The sequence below is a fragment of the Saccopteryx bilineata genome, chromosome 9, assembly GCF_036850765.1.
Source record: "Saccopteryx bilineata isolate mSacBil1 chromosome 9, mSacBil1_pri_phased_curated, whole genome shotgun sequence".
Lineage (NCBI taxonomy): Eukaryota > Metazoa > Chordata > Mammalia > Chiroptera > Emballonuridae > Saccopteryx > Saccopteryx bilineata.
In genome coordinates, this window is record NC_089498.1 from 18,083,361 (window position 1) to 18,095,484 (window position 12,124).

The window sequence follows — 12,124 nt, forward strand, 5'->3', positions numbered from 1 at the left end:
TATTGGGTTGATTGGATGCTGGCCTTCTTGTTCTTATCTCTCCTAGCAGCGGCCGAAGCCCGGCTGTTCGTCATAACTTCCTTGACACCGGGCAGGAAGGGGCTAAGGGCTAGCTCAGATGGAGAGGGAGGAATTGGGGCCTGAGGCTGCGGCCTAGGTTAGTCTGAGCTCGAAGTCACTTCAACACCGTGTGACCCCGGAGGATTAAGAAAGTATTATAACTAAGTTTCGTCATCTACAAAATGCGCAGTCTTGTAAGGCCAGTGGAAATACTACACAGATGGCATTCAATAAATATCACTTTCATCACTCTCCCCTCTGATTGGTCGAGTCCCGGAACGCACGGACCGTAGCGTAATGACGTAAGGGCACACGAAGACGTCTCTAGCTCCATCACCGTTTCCTAGGAAACGTAGACTCGCGTTCTACTCTTAGTAGCTGGTCCCTTGACGTCACGGCTTGGATGGGAGGGCGGGGCGAGTGCTACTGCCAGGGGCGGGGCGGCGCGGGCCGGCCGGGCGGCCCCGCTGTGCACCTGCACCTCCGCGGGCCGCCTGGGGCACCGTCCCCGCCCCGCGCGACCCCGCCATGGCCAGGCCACAGAGGACCCCGGCGCGCAGTCCCGACAGCATCGTGGAGGTGAAGAGCAAAGTAAGGGCCCCTCCAGTCCCGGCTTCGGCACTAGGTGCTTCCAATTCTCTCATTTTCCCCTTCCTGGCCCCTTGGTCCTACCACCTTTTTCTCTCCTCTGTCCTTCACGTCCCATTCTCAGGCTTTTCTTCTCGCTTTCCCGTACCCACCTTTTTTCCTCTCATTGCCGGCCTCTGAAGTCCTTCTGGGGCCTGGGTTACCTGGAGGGCGGGGAGAAGACCTTGGACAGCGTCCCTTTCACTGGAGCCGAGGTCTAGGCGCTCGGCTGCAGCTGTTGCGGCAGCCCGCTTTCCCACCCCTGCTACCCTCGGACCTGTGGTGAGAAAGGACGCAGGCTCCGTCCAGACCCCTCCTCTTCTCCCACTCCCTGCCTCTAGTTTGACGCTGAGTTCCGACGCTTCGCGCTGCCCCGTGCTTCGGTGAGCGGCTTCCAAGAGTTCTCGAGGTTACTGCGTGCGGTGCACCAGATCTCGGGCCTGGACGTGCTGCTTGGCTATACAGATGCTCACGGCGACCTATTGCCCCTCACCAACGACGACAGCCTGCACCGGGCCCTGGCCAGCGGGCCCCCACCGCTGCGCCTGCTAGTGCAGAAGCGGGGTGAGGAGAATGGGGTACAGTGGACAGTTTGTGGGGTAGGGTGACAGGGCAGGTCTCCAGGGATTAGTCTATGCCCAGGGTGCCCAGGCTTCACCCTCTGCAGCCCCTGCCCTTGGCCTGACCTCCAAGTGGTAGGAAATAGCTATGGTGTCCCCTTCCACAGGCCTGGGCCTGATGGGAAAGGGGCCAAATAGGAGAGCAGGGTCTCTAATCTCAGTGCCTCCCTCTCCTGCAGCAGAAGCTGACTCCAGCGGCCTGGTTTTTGCCTCAAACTCTCTACAGCGGCGTAAGAAAGGGCTCCTACTTCGGCCAGTGGCACCTTTGCGCACCAGGCCACCCCTCCTAATCAGCCTGCCCCAAGATTTCCGCCAGGTTTCTTCAGTCATAGATGTGGACCTACTGCCTGAGACCCACCGACGGGTGCGGCTGCACAAGCATGGTTCTGACCGCCCCCTAGGTTTCTACATCAGAGATGGTATGAGCGTGCGTGTAGCTCCCCAGGGCCTGGAACGGGTCCCAGGCATCTTCATTTCTCGCCTGGTACGAGGGGGCCTGGCTGAGAGTACAGGGCTGCTGGCAGTCAGTGATGAGATCCTCGAAGTCAATGGCATTGAGGTGGCTGGGAAGACTTTGGACCAAGTGACAGACATGATGGTCGCCAACAGCCACAACCTCATTGTCACTGTCAAGCCAGCCAATCAGCGCAATAATGTGGTGCGTGGGGCATCTGGGCGTTTGACAGGGCCTCCCTCTGCTGTGCCCGGACCTGCTGAGCCTGACAGCGATGATGACAATAGTGACCTGGTCATTGAGAACCGCCAGCCACCCTGTTCCAACGGACTGTCTCAGGGGCTGGAGCCATGCTGGGACCTGCGCCCAGGCCACCTACTTCCCAGTGCTCGCAGCTCTCTGCCCTCCCTGGATGACCAGGAGCAAGCCAGCTCTGGCTGGGAGAGTAGCATGCGAGGAGATGGTAGTGGCTTCAGCCTCTGACACGTAAGGAAGCAGCCCCTTGCCACTCCAGAGGACTTCCCCAGTGGGGGTTTTAGCTTGCACACAAGGCCCTCCCTCTCAGTCTGGGGAACATTAAAGGTTTTCTACAAATGCAGTTATGGTACTTCTGTGTCCTAGCCCCAGCCTCCTCCCTGATCCCACAATCTTGCCTTCTTCCCTGGACATGAGGCGTAAGTGAAAAGGGCAGCAGAGAGACCTTCCTGCAGTTGACCAGCAAGAGGGCTACCAGACGTGGCATTTCTAGAGTAAGAAAAGCTCTTATGGAAACAAACTCCACTGTGTACAAAAAGTTTAATTTTGACAAAGGGGTTGAGGCTGGGCTAGGATGGCACTTCTGCAGCTACTGGTGGCTAGAAAAAGTGCTCTGGGGATACTACTCCCCTCACTGTTCCCATCTTTGGACTCGGATGGGCCTGATCCTGTCCTTTGCAATCATATAGCAATCCTCAGCAAGGACCCCCATCACTTCCCCTGTAAAAGGGCTCAAGCATCCATCTTCACGAAGACCTTGGGGCGGGAAAAGATTTTGATGGCCTCCTCTACCTGCACCAGCTTCCGGTCCAGCTCAGCACGGTGGCCCTGGGCCCTCAATGAGTCTGCCCCAGCAGGCAGCAGTACCAGCTCACGCAGCAGCTGACTCTGGCCTACAGGGGGGCCCAGAAACAGTTAGTGTTGGGCTGAGGTGAGTGGTCCCTAGTGGGTTCCCCATTCAGTCCCTCTTGCCCACATACTCACTCTGGAGCAGATTACTCAGCGTCTCCAGCCGCTGGTTCTCAGGCATGCGAGTGTGGCCAGGGGGCATGGCAGGGTCTGGCTGGCTAAGTTGGCGGGCCTCAGCCTCCCGTCGCCACAGATCCCTGCGTTCCAATAAGCTGTGGATGCACAGGCTCAGGGTTGATGATGCTAGGGCAGATGTTGGCTCCCACCTGCCACAGGCAGCCCTCACCCTGATTGTTGGGCAATGGGACCTACTAATGGGGCACATGGCCCTTCTGTGTGGCATTGTAGTGCTCCTGGGCTTGCCGCTGCTGTTCCAGCACCTGTGCCAGGACCTGCAGTGAGCGAGAATGCCGCCGAGGGGCCCTCTTGGCAGTGCAGGCATTGTGCCTAATGAAGTCCACACCTAGGCCTGGCCCCTGCAGGACATGGCAAGTATGGTGGGCAGACAGCACTGTGTTATGTTCCTGAAACCCCCAAGATCCCTGCCCCACCTCCTAGCCCACACATACTCTCACCTTGGCATTGGGATCTGGTGGAGTTAGCTGGGGACTGGGGACACGGGGTGGTGGGAGCCCAGGGCCACAGCGAGAGTGAGCCCGTAGGAAGTGTGCAGGCTCTGTCCCAGAGGCAGGGCTAGGCTCCTGGAGGGCAGGGCATAGAAGAAGGATCAGGCTGTGGTAAAGGTCTCAAGACCAAGCCTCTATCCCAAGCCCTATGGGCCTCCTCCCTCTTGATAAAGCACTTCCTCTCATCAGCATTTAAATGTGTCTCTCTCACATCATTAACAACAGACCACCTCTCCTACCTCAGTCATGGCTCCAGCAATCATTCTCTTTTCATTCCTGCCTAGCCAAGATTCCTGGATCTGTCCCCAGCAAGGTCACTGACAGCTGGCCTCCAAACCCTCAAATCCAGGGTCACTTCTCTGGTCTCATGTCCTGAGCCTGATCCTCACAGACTCTTCGGTCTCACTCCAGAGATCCAGACCTGACTCTCCATCTGCTTCCTGGACACACTCCCACCCTCTGGAGTCCCACAAATTCTTCAGCTTCAACACATCCACACATGACCTTATATCTTTTCTCTCAATCCTGCTCTCCCTTCTAAGACCCCCTGATAGAGAAATGGTGCCACCATCTACCTAAGACAGAATCCCAAAACCATACCTCTGTCTCTGCCCTTCCCACTGCCCTTAGAAATAAAGATTGAAAAGTGGGTTATGTGGCCCTTTATGATAGAGGTCCAGCTGACTTCTTAGCCAAACCTCATGCTGCTATGCCCTCACAGTAAACTGTACACAGCATCCCCACTGCCCACACTCCCTCTGATCTTAGGACTTCTATCTGTAAGATTTCATTTCTATAGAATGTTCTCTTCCATTCTCCCCTTGCCTAATTCCTATCTGCCCCTCAGGATCACCCAGCCATCAGCACTTCTGAGAATCTTCTGCAGCAGAACCAGCTCTTTCTTAGTCTTCTGTTACCTTACTCCCCTGTGATTTTCCTCCCTCCTCATAACTCAGTTCAGGGTATAATTGCCTCTTGGCCAATAAGATGGACAATACTTCTGACTCTCTGAGGCAGGTACCTGCAGCTGGGCCTTGACCCGAGACTCCACATTGTCATACTTAGGGGAGCGCCACAGAGCCTTCAGGGGCCTGGACTGGCCCTGTTCCCGGCTGCGCTCCTGCTCGCGGAAGCGCCTCTGGATTTCCTTGATCCTCCTCAGGTTCTCCTTCTCATGGTCTTTAGGGTCCTTCCCTGGGAAAATGATGTTGCCAGGCTCTGCCCTACATACAGCTCATGAAATCCAACTCATACCAATTCACACACAGGTCTGACCTCTCCATCTAAGTTAGATCCTGTACAGATTCTCTACCTCACCATCTAGTTTCCTTTCTGATATGGTAATTATCTTTTTTTATCCCTGATTTTTTCTACATTTTTATTGTGAAGCATTCAGTCTCTGGGTTATGAACAAGATAGGTTCTGTAGGTTTGAAAATGTTTAAGTATTTAAATACACAGAAAGGTAAAACTAAATACATTAAGACAAACATCTAAGTTGCATTTGATAGGTAAATGTACCTGTTCCAATTTACATATAAATTCAACTTAAGAACAAACCTGCAGAACCTATCTCGTTTGTAACCCAGGGACTGCCTGTAGCATTAGTTACCTTGTATATAACAGTCATTTCACTTGTTTATTGACTCAATAATAGCCCATGCTTGTCTTCAACCTTGTTTTCATAGTACCTGCTAGGCCTGTCACACAGTAGGCACTAAACAACAAACATTTCATTGATGTGTGAATTCATGAAACTGAGCTAGGGTTTCCTGGGACTATGGCATTCAGTCCTCTTCTGCTAGAAGGTAGGGCATTTTCCCTCCTTTATAGTTGGGGAAACTGACAAAGAGGCAAAGCCTGAACCCAGATCAGGGCGGGAGGAGCAGTGGTTTTTCATCTCAGCTTTTGACTTCAGATTTACCTCGCTGCCCCTTCTGCCCAGAACTTACTCTTGGGAGAGGCCCCTGGGCCTAGGGAGATACTCCCAAGTTGCAGCAGCATGCCTCCCACGCCACACCGGCCACGCTCCAGGATCTCTCTGGCTCCGGGACGGATGCGGGGGCCGCGGGGAGGGGTGGCGCTTGGGTCTGGGTCCGAGGTCAGCAGGTCCAGCTTCAGTGCGTTTCCCTCAAGGCGCCCTTGGGCTGAGGGGTCGAATGGAGCAGAGTGCAGGGTTCAGTGGTGGAGGGGAACCCCGGTCTTGCTCGGGCCTCGCTGGGCCACGGCACGCTCCAACTCACCGGAGGCAGGCCGCTGGTAATAGTCCGGACAGAGCGTAGGGTCTGGGGGGATGGGCCCCGAAATGCGGGACGGGCCTTCACACATGCCGCTGTCGTTGTCGCCCTGTAATGGTGTACCTGCCTGATTGCTTATCTGGGTCCCGGGACCGCCTTCCTCAACCCTGTGCCTAGTCCCTGGACCGAATCTTGACCCCGGCCGTGCCCTCCAGTCCCGGTCCTCGGCCTGCACTACCCGCTCCCGCTCCTAGCCCACTTCGCTGATCCAGTCGCGGCCCCTCCACCTCAACACCTGGGCAGGGGACTCACCACAGCAGCTTTTTGCAGCCCGCCGCAGCCGCCCGTCGGTTGCTGTTGCCAAGCAACAGTCGTTTCCGTCCGAGGTCAGGGGCCAAGGCCCCTGGCGCAACGTCTTCTGGGGCTTGTAGTTCCAGTTGACGGTGGGGCTGAGTTCCCCTCATCCCATCCCGGTCCTCGCCCGCCCGCAGGCTAGTCTCCCAGGTAAATTTGTCTCGCCCCTCAGGACCCGTCTCCACCCCCATCCGACTCCCCAGCAACCGTCGAGGATGTACTGACTCCGCGCAGACATGGCCTTGGCAGGGACAGAGAGGAGACCAGGAGCCCAAGAGGAGACTGCCGAGGAGCCTACACAGCTCGCAGAGGAGCCCAGTGACCAGGCTCTAAGCTCTGAGGTGACAGTCAGGGATGTCTACCCTCTAAACTCTTGGCCTAGGTGCTCTATGAGGCCCGATTCTGTGCATTGAGCCAGACAGGCGCATAGGCTGGTGCCCTTCATTTTCATTTGGTGTTTAATGTCAGGTGTCTAATGACTGATCCCTGTATCCTTTGCTTGGCTATGGTGACCACTTACCTTTGTGTCACCTCTAGTGTCCAGTGACAGGAAACCAGGGCCTGGTGTCAGCCCATGAAGCCTGTGGGACCCAGGATAAAGACAAGAGTCCAACAGGACCAGTCTCAGAGCCAGGGCTCCAGGAGGAACAACTCATGCTGGAGGAAGAAAGGCTCAAGCCAGGGGTGGACGCACTAGAGGAGAGAGGCCCCAGGCCTATGGTTTCCGCTGTGAGGTCCAGTCATGGTCCGAAGAGGAAGCCGGTCAAGTGAGGGGGCATTCAGAGGGAAGGAACAGCAGAGCTGGGAGGAGAGTTGTCACACTCCAGCGGGATTCTGAATTCCTACACTCTTGCAGGGTGCATCCTTATCCCCTGCCACCACCATCACTCCTCATCCCTGCTGTCCTTAAGAGAGGGATTCTCAAGTTCTAGAAGAGGACTGAGCTCACAGGAGCTCTCAGCCCTTGTCCAGCCTTGGGGCCTCACTGACCAGAAAATGGACAAGAATTTGTGCCTGGGGTGGTGGGCATGTGGGGCTATTCCCTATGCTCAGGGTACAGGAGCCAAGGCTGGAGGCTGCCTCCTCAAGCCTCCTGTCCCCCAGCCTCCCAGGGCCTAGCCACCATGCCCATCCTAGGGCTGAAGCTGAGCTGCCCCAGGGGCTGCTGCTGCACAGGGAGAACCTGGAGGGGAGCCCGAGTGAGCCCTCGCCATCTGCCAAACAGCACAAAAAAGCCAAGAAACGCAAGAGTCTGGGGACCCCAGTGCTCCCAGCTGTGGCCAGCACAGTGTCTGCACCCTCAGAGACCTTGGGGCTAGAGCGTGAGTGGCAGTCCCTGGGCCTTTCCTTTTTCCCCTTCCTCCTGGACCCCTGACACGGCACAGCTTGGCACTCCAGCCCCTGCTCTGCCTCGGGTCCTTGCAGGAAAGGCTCAGCGCCTACGGCCCCTGTACCAGTACATCAACTATTGCAACCCTGAGCTAAACCAGGCAGAGGAAGAGGATAGGGAGACTGAGGCCGAAGCAGAAGCTGAGTTGGAGCTGACGCTGGTCCCCGAGGAGGCATGTGTGGAGCAGCTGCCGGCCTCACTGCGCGGGGTGGGTGAGCTGGGCTCTGGCCTCACTCTGCCCTGCCCCAATACGTTCATGTCTCCCACCTATGCTCTGGTTCCCCTTGGAGAGGAGGCTGGAGAGCAGTCTGGGGATTTGTACAGCGTGGGGGACAGCAGCCTCAAGACTGAGATGGATAAGTCAGCTCAGGTGGACATACACAAGATGCTAAGTGTCTGTGCTGCCCCTCTTGTACCTCCACTCTCTCCTCAGTACAAGTGACTGTCCCATCCTCTCCTCCCAAGCCCGACCCAAAGCAGCAACCAATGGGCTTCGGCCCTCAGGTGGAAGGGGGGAATTCGGCCCTTTCCCCTGCTTGGGACCTTGGACTTGCTGAAAATAAACATTTTACCTTTTCTCAGAATTTGACTCCCCATATAAGATGCCTAAAGAGGGAGAGCCTGGGAAGGACAAATGATTCCCTAGTGCAGGATGTGAAGCCTGGCTGGTCATCCGAATTGCCCAGGAACTTGACCAACGTATAGATGACTGGGCACTACTTCAGATCTAACTGAATCAGTCTGCAGGATGGGACCTGGTTCTGTGCATTTAAAGGCTCCTCAGATAAACCTGAAGACCAGACAGGATAACAGGGAGGATAGAGGGAAGCGATGAGAAATCTGGGGCAGAGAAGGGAAAGGGACTGTCACGTCATGAGAAGCCACAGAGAAGGGGCTTGCCTTTGGTCTGACCTTGAGGGGACCAACACTTGGAATACTGTACTCCCTCCGAGGTAGCAGAGTTCATTTGCCTGTTTCAAGAGTGGCAGCTTTGGAAGGCTTCATTGTTAGACCACAGCTGGACCAGATTTTGCCCCCAGAATCACTGCTGGTGACAGGATTTGTGCCTTTTTCCTGGCAGGCAGGGTATAGTGGGAATAAATGGTCTCCCTGGAGCCTTGTGACCAACCACCAGATGACTGCTGCTTCTTACCCTCAGTGTTCTGTGGGAAGGGGCGGCCAGTGCTGGCCATTTTGGCAACCCTCATATCCTGCTGCTCCTGGTCCTCCTGCATGTCCCTTTGACACCTTAAACACAGGGAATTTCAGGTTAAATGAATAATCTCTCTTCCCTCCAAACTGGTTTTCCTCCTGTATCTCATCTGCACAATTGTTCAAGTCAAAATCCTGGGTATCACCTCAGACCCTGTCCTGTTCTTTGCTCATTGACTCCTACAAGCTAAGCAGACATCAAGGATGGTGGTTCTACACATACCATACCCCTGATGGTGTTGCTCCCCTCTAGCACTCTGCTGTTCTTACTCCAGCTGCCTTATAAATTTTCAGTGGTTTCCTGTCATTCCTTGGCCAGCTAAGCCTTTTCTTACCTTCACTCTCTGCAGGTGGGACTTCCACTGCCTAAAATGCCTTTATTCCTTCACCCCTTCACCTGGCTAGGGCACACAGACCCTTGAAAACTCTAGAGCACCTTGTTTCCTGGAAAGCCAATGTTGCCCTACATTGTAGGGTCCTTGTGGTTATTAACTGTCATCAGAACTGAACTCTGAACTCTTGAAAGGCCTTTGTCATTGCATCACAACCACCTAGCAGAGGACCCCCATGAAAGGTACCAAGATAAAGAGATCAGGGTAGGAGTTGAGGAAGCTACAGAGGGACAGGCCAGGCTCTGAAAAGCTGAGGCTGTCCAAAGTCCAGTGCCACATGTAGACCCCTGGAATAACGGCCTGGCAAGGTCACTGGAAGGGATGGGATGGGCAGGCCCAGATGGAAGTAGGAATGTGCATTGAGCCAGGCTGCTCCCCACTTTAGGGGTTGCTTGGATGCATACTGGCCCCATAGCAAGGCCACAGGACAAACCATGGGGTCAAGACATTTATTCTTTCTGCCCATACTTTCTCCTGGGTAGTGATTTGGCCACCCCAGGAAATACTATCCATAGGGACCGTGCAGACTGAATACTGTCCATAGGGATGAACATGGATTCTCTGATTTTTCAGAGGTAGAGGGTCCGTAAACATAACTGAGTTTCATTTTGTTTTTTAAAGATTTTATTTATTGGTTTTACAAAGAAAGGAGGGGGTGGGAGACAAGAAGTAATTGCTTCACTCTAGCTGTTCACTGGTTGCTTGTTTTATGTGCCTTGACCAGGCAAGCCCAGGGTTTTGAACCGGTGACCTCAGCATTCCAGGGAAGCGATCTATCCTCTGCTCCATCTCAGGCCAGGCAAGATAACTAAGCTTGACCTCCTTACTTTATGATTGAGGAAGTGGAGGCCCGGAGAGAAATGGCCTTGCATGAGACCACACCCTTGGCCTCAAGGAAGCCCCATCCTTCCCTGAGCCCTGCAGATTTGAGGACCCTGGGGCTCTCTGGCTAAGGCCCCATTGGATCAGACATCTCCTTTCTCTGTGGTCTCCATGGCTGGACATGTGGACCAGGCCAGCACCGATAAGGAAGCTCTGTTCCTATATTCCAACAGATAATGTAGGAAACAGTAACCATAGAAGGAAAAAGCCAGTCTGCATTTTCTGAGTTCTATTACCTGACAGGCTTTTCTAAGCAGGGACAGCAGACACAGAAAAGAATGAGTCACCACTACTCCTAGAAGCTCACTCTAAGGGGGAAATGTAGAAGCAGCACGATTTAAGGAGACACATGCGATGGAAGAGCTGAGGACAAAGACTATGGGCCCACGGGTGATGATGGTGACTGTCACTATGCCTGGGAAATAGTGAAGCAGCCCTCCAGCTGTCTCCTGGAGAGGTGGGTGACTTCCAGGCTAAGGATGCACCAGGACTGAAACCTCACTGGTACAAAAGGTGTCAGCCCCATGCAGGAGGGCTGCTTAGCATGGCTGAAGCAGAGGCATGGCTATCTGGAGACCAGGCTGGGGGAGTCTGGGAGTGACGAGGAGGGGTGCAGGCGAGGAGGGGTCTTGGCCTGACATTTTGGAGAGGTCATTTGAGCAGCAGTGTGAAGGACAGAATGAGAAAGAGAGAGACTGGGGACACTGAGGTGAGGAGATTGCTGTCATTGTCTGGGTATGAGACCTAGATTTGGCTGGGGGTGGGAAAATAAGTAACAGGTATTTGGGAAGTTTTCTTCTGGTTGCTATAACAGAGAGGAAAAGTTGACCGCGTTTTCACTAACCTGAGGAACTTTGTTGACTCTGACCCAAGAAAGATCCTGAGGTTCGGGACATAGGTCCTCGGAGCTGATGCTGTCTTTCTCCAGGAGGGGGCGGTGCAGGACAAGCCTGAAACTAGTTGCAGGCTGTTAACCGCGGGGACCGAAGAGAAACATTGCTGGCTTCCTTGTCCCAGGCATCCTCCCTGGGACCAAACCAAGAGATATACAGTGTGTCTGTAAAGTCATGGTGCACTTTTGACCGATCACAGGAAAGCAACAAAAGACAATAGAAATGTGAAATCTGCACCAAATAAAAGGAAAACTCTCCCAGTTTCATACCTATTCAGTGCAGTTTGATGTGGGCGTGGGCTCACGCACAGATTTTTTAGGGCTCCTTAGGTAGCTATCCCTTAGGTATAGCCTCTACAGACTCGTCACTGACTGATGGTCTACCAGAACGGACTTTCTCCACCAAACAGCCGGTTTCCTTCAACTGCTTATCCCATCGAGTCATGTTATTCCTATGTGGTGGCGCTTTGTTATAAATGCGCTGATAGCCTAACCTGTGGTGGCGCAGTGGATAAAGCATCGACCTGGAAATGCTGAGGTCACCGGTTTGAAACCCTGGGCTTGCCTGGTCAAGGCACATATAGGAGTTGATGCTTCCAGCTCCTCCCCCCTTGTCTCTCTCTGTCTCTCCTCTCTCTCTCTCTCTCCTCTCTAAAAATGAATAAATAAAATAAAATTATTTAAATGTGCCGATATTCACGTTACACTTTGGTCATGGATTCGAATTTAGTGAGCCACAGAACACAGTGAACTTTCCTCTGTACCGTCCACATCTTGATTGGCATGGCCATAGGCTGCTCCGCTGTATACAGTGTTACGTCATCATCTGCGCATGCGCACATGCTGCAGCATCATCCTACAGAAACTGGGAGGGTTTTCCTTTTATTTGGTGCAGATTTCACATTTCTATCGTCTTTTGTTGCTTTCCTGTGTCTGGTCAAAAGGGCATCATGACTTTACAGACACATTGTATAATAGTAAAGATGTCTAAGGGATAGCCACGGACCTAAACTCTGGGGAGTGCCAACAGAAGACCTGGGGTCCTCATAAATTCTGCATTGCCTCACCTGTGGTGGCGCAGTGGATAAAGCGTCGACCCAGAACACTGAGGTCTCCCGTTCAAAACCTTGGGCTTGCCTGATCAAGGCACATACGGGAAGCAACTACTACAAGTTGATGCTTCCCGCTCCTCCCCCACCACCTTTCTCTCTCTGC

General features: G+C 53.9%; 3 protein-coding genes across 5 annotated transcripts; 2 read left to right on the forward strand and 1 right to left on the reverse strand.

Moving 5' to 3' along the window:
* The first annotated feature begins 22 nt into the window (after positions 1–22).
* On the forward strand, positions 23–2,350 carry PARD6A (par-6 family cell polarity regulator alpha). 2 transcript variants are annotated; one of them, XM_066242530.1, is made up of 3 exons: positions 23–651; positions 1,029–1,251; positions 1,487–2,350. In XM_066242530.1, the coding sequence occupies exons 1-3, from the start codon at positions 589–591 to the stop codon at positions 2,242–2,244; spliced, it is 1,044 nt and encodes a 347-aa protein (XP_066098627.1). In that variant the 5' UTR covers positions 23–588; the 3' UTR covers positions 2,245–2,350. The 2 variants fall into 2 exon arrangements, with proteins under 2 accessions (XP_066098627.1, XP_066098628.1); XM_066242531.1 differs by having other exon boundaries at positions 1,490–2,350.
* A 194-nt stretch (positions 2,351–2,544) lies between these two features.
* On the reverse strand, positions 2,545–6,202 carry ENKD1 (enkurin domain containing 1). Of its 2 annotated transcripts, none has more exons than XM_066242660.1 (8): positions 6,100–6,202; positions 5,794–5,896; positions 5,503–5,697; positions 4,573–4,745; positions 3,501–3,626; positions 3,238–3,401; positions 3,001–3,137; positions 2,545–2,909 (listed from the first exon to the last, which is right to left on the reverse strand). In XM_066242660.1, the coding sequence occupies exons 2-8, from the start codon at positions 5,876–5,878 to the stop codon at positions 2,749–2,751; spliced, it is 1,041 nt and encodes a 346-aa protein (XP_066098757.1). In that variant the 5' UTR covers positions 5,879–5,896; positions 6,100–6,202; the 3' UTR covers positions 2,545–2,748. The 2 variants fall into 2 exon arrangements, with proteins under 2 accessions (XP_066098757.1, XP_066098755.1); XM_066242658.1 differs by having other exon boundaries at positions 3,001–3,152.
* A 58-nt stretch (positions 6,203–6,260) lies between these two features.
* Positions 6,261–7,973, forward strand: C9H16orf86 (chromosome 9 C16orf86 homolog). The gene is made up of 4 exons (XM_066242661.1): positions 6,261–6,545; positions 6,679–6,908; positions 7,246–7,463; positions 7,567–7,973. Exons 1-4 carry the CDS (start codon positions 6,378–6,380, stop codon positions 7,971–7,973), a joined length of 1,023 nt encoding a protein of 340 aa, XP_066098758.1. The 5' UTR covers positions 6,261–6,377.
* Positions 7,974–12,124: the final 4,151 nt, after the last annotated feature.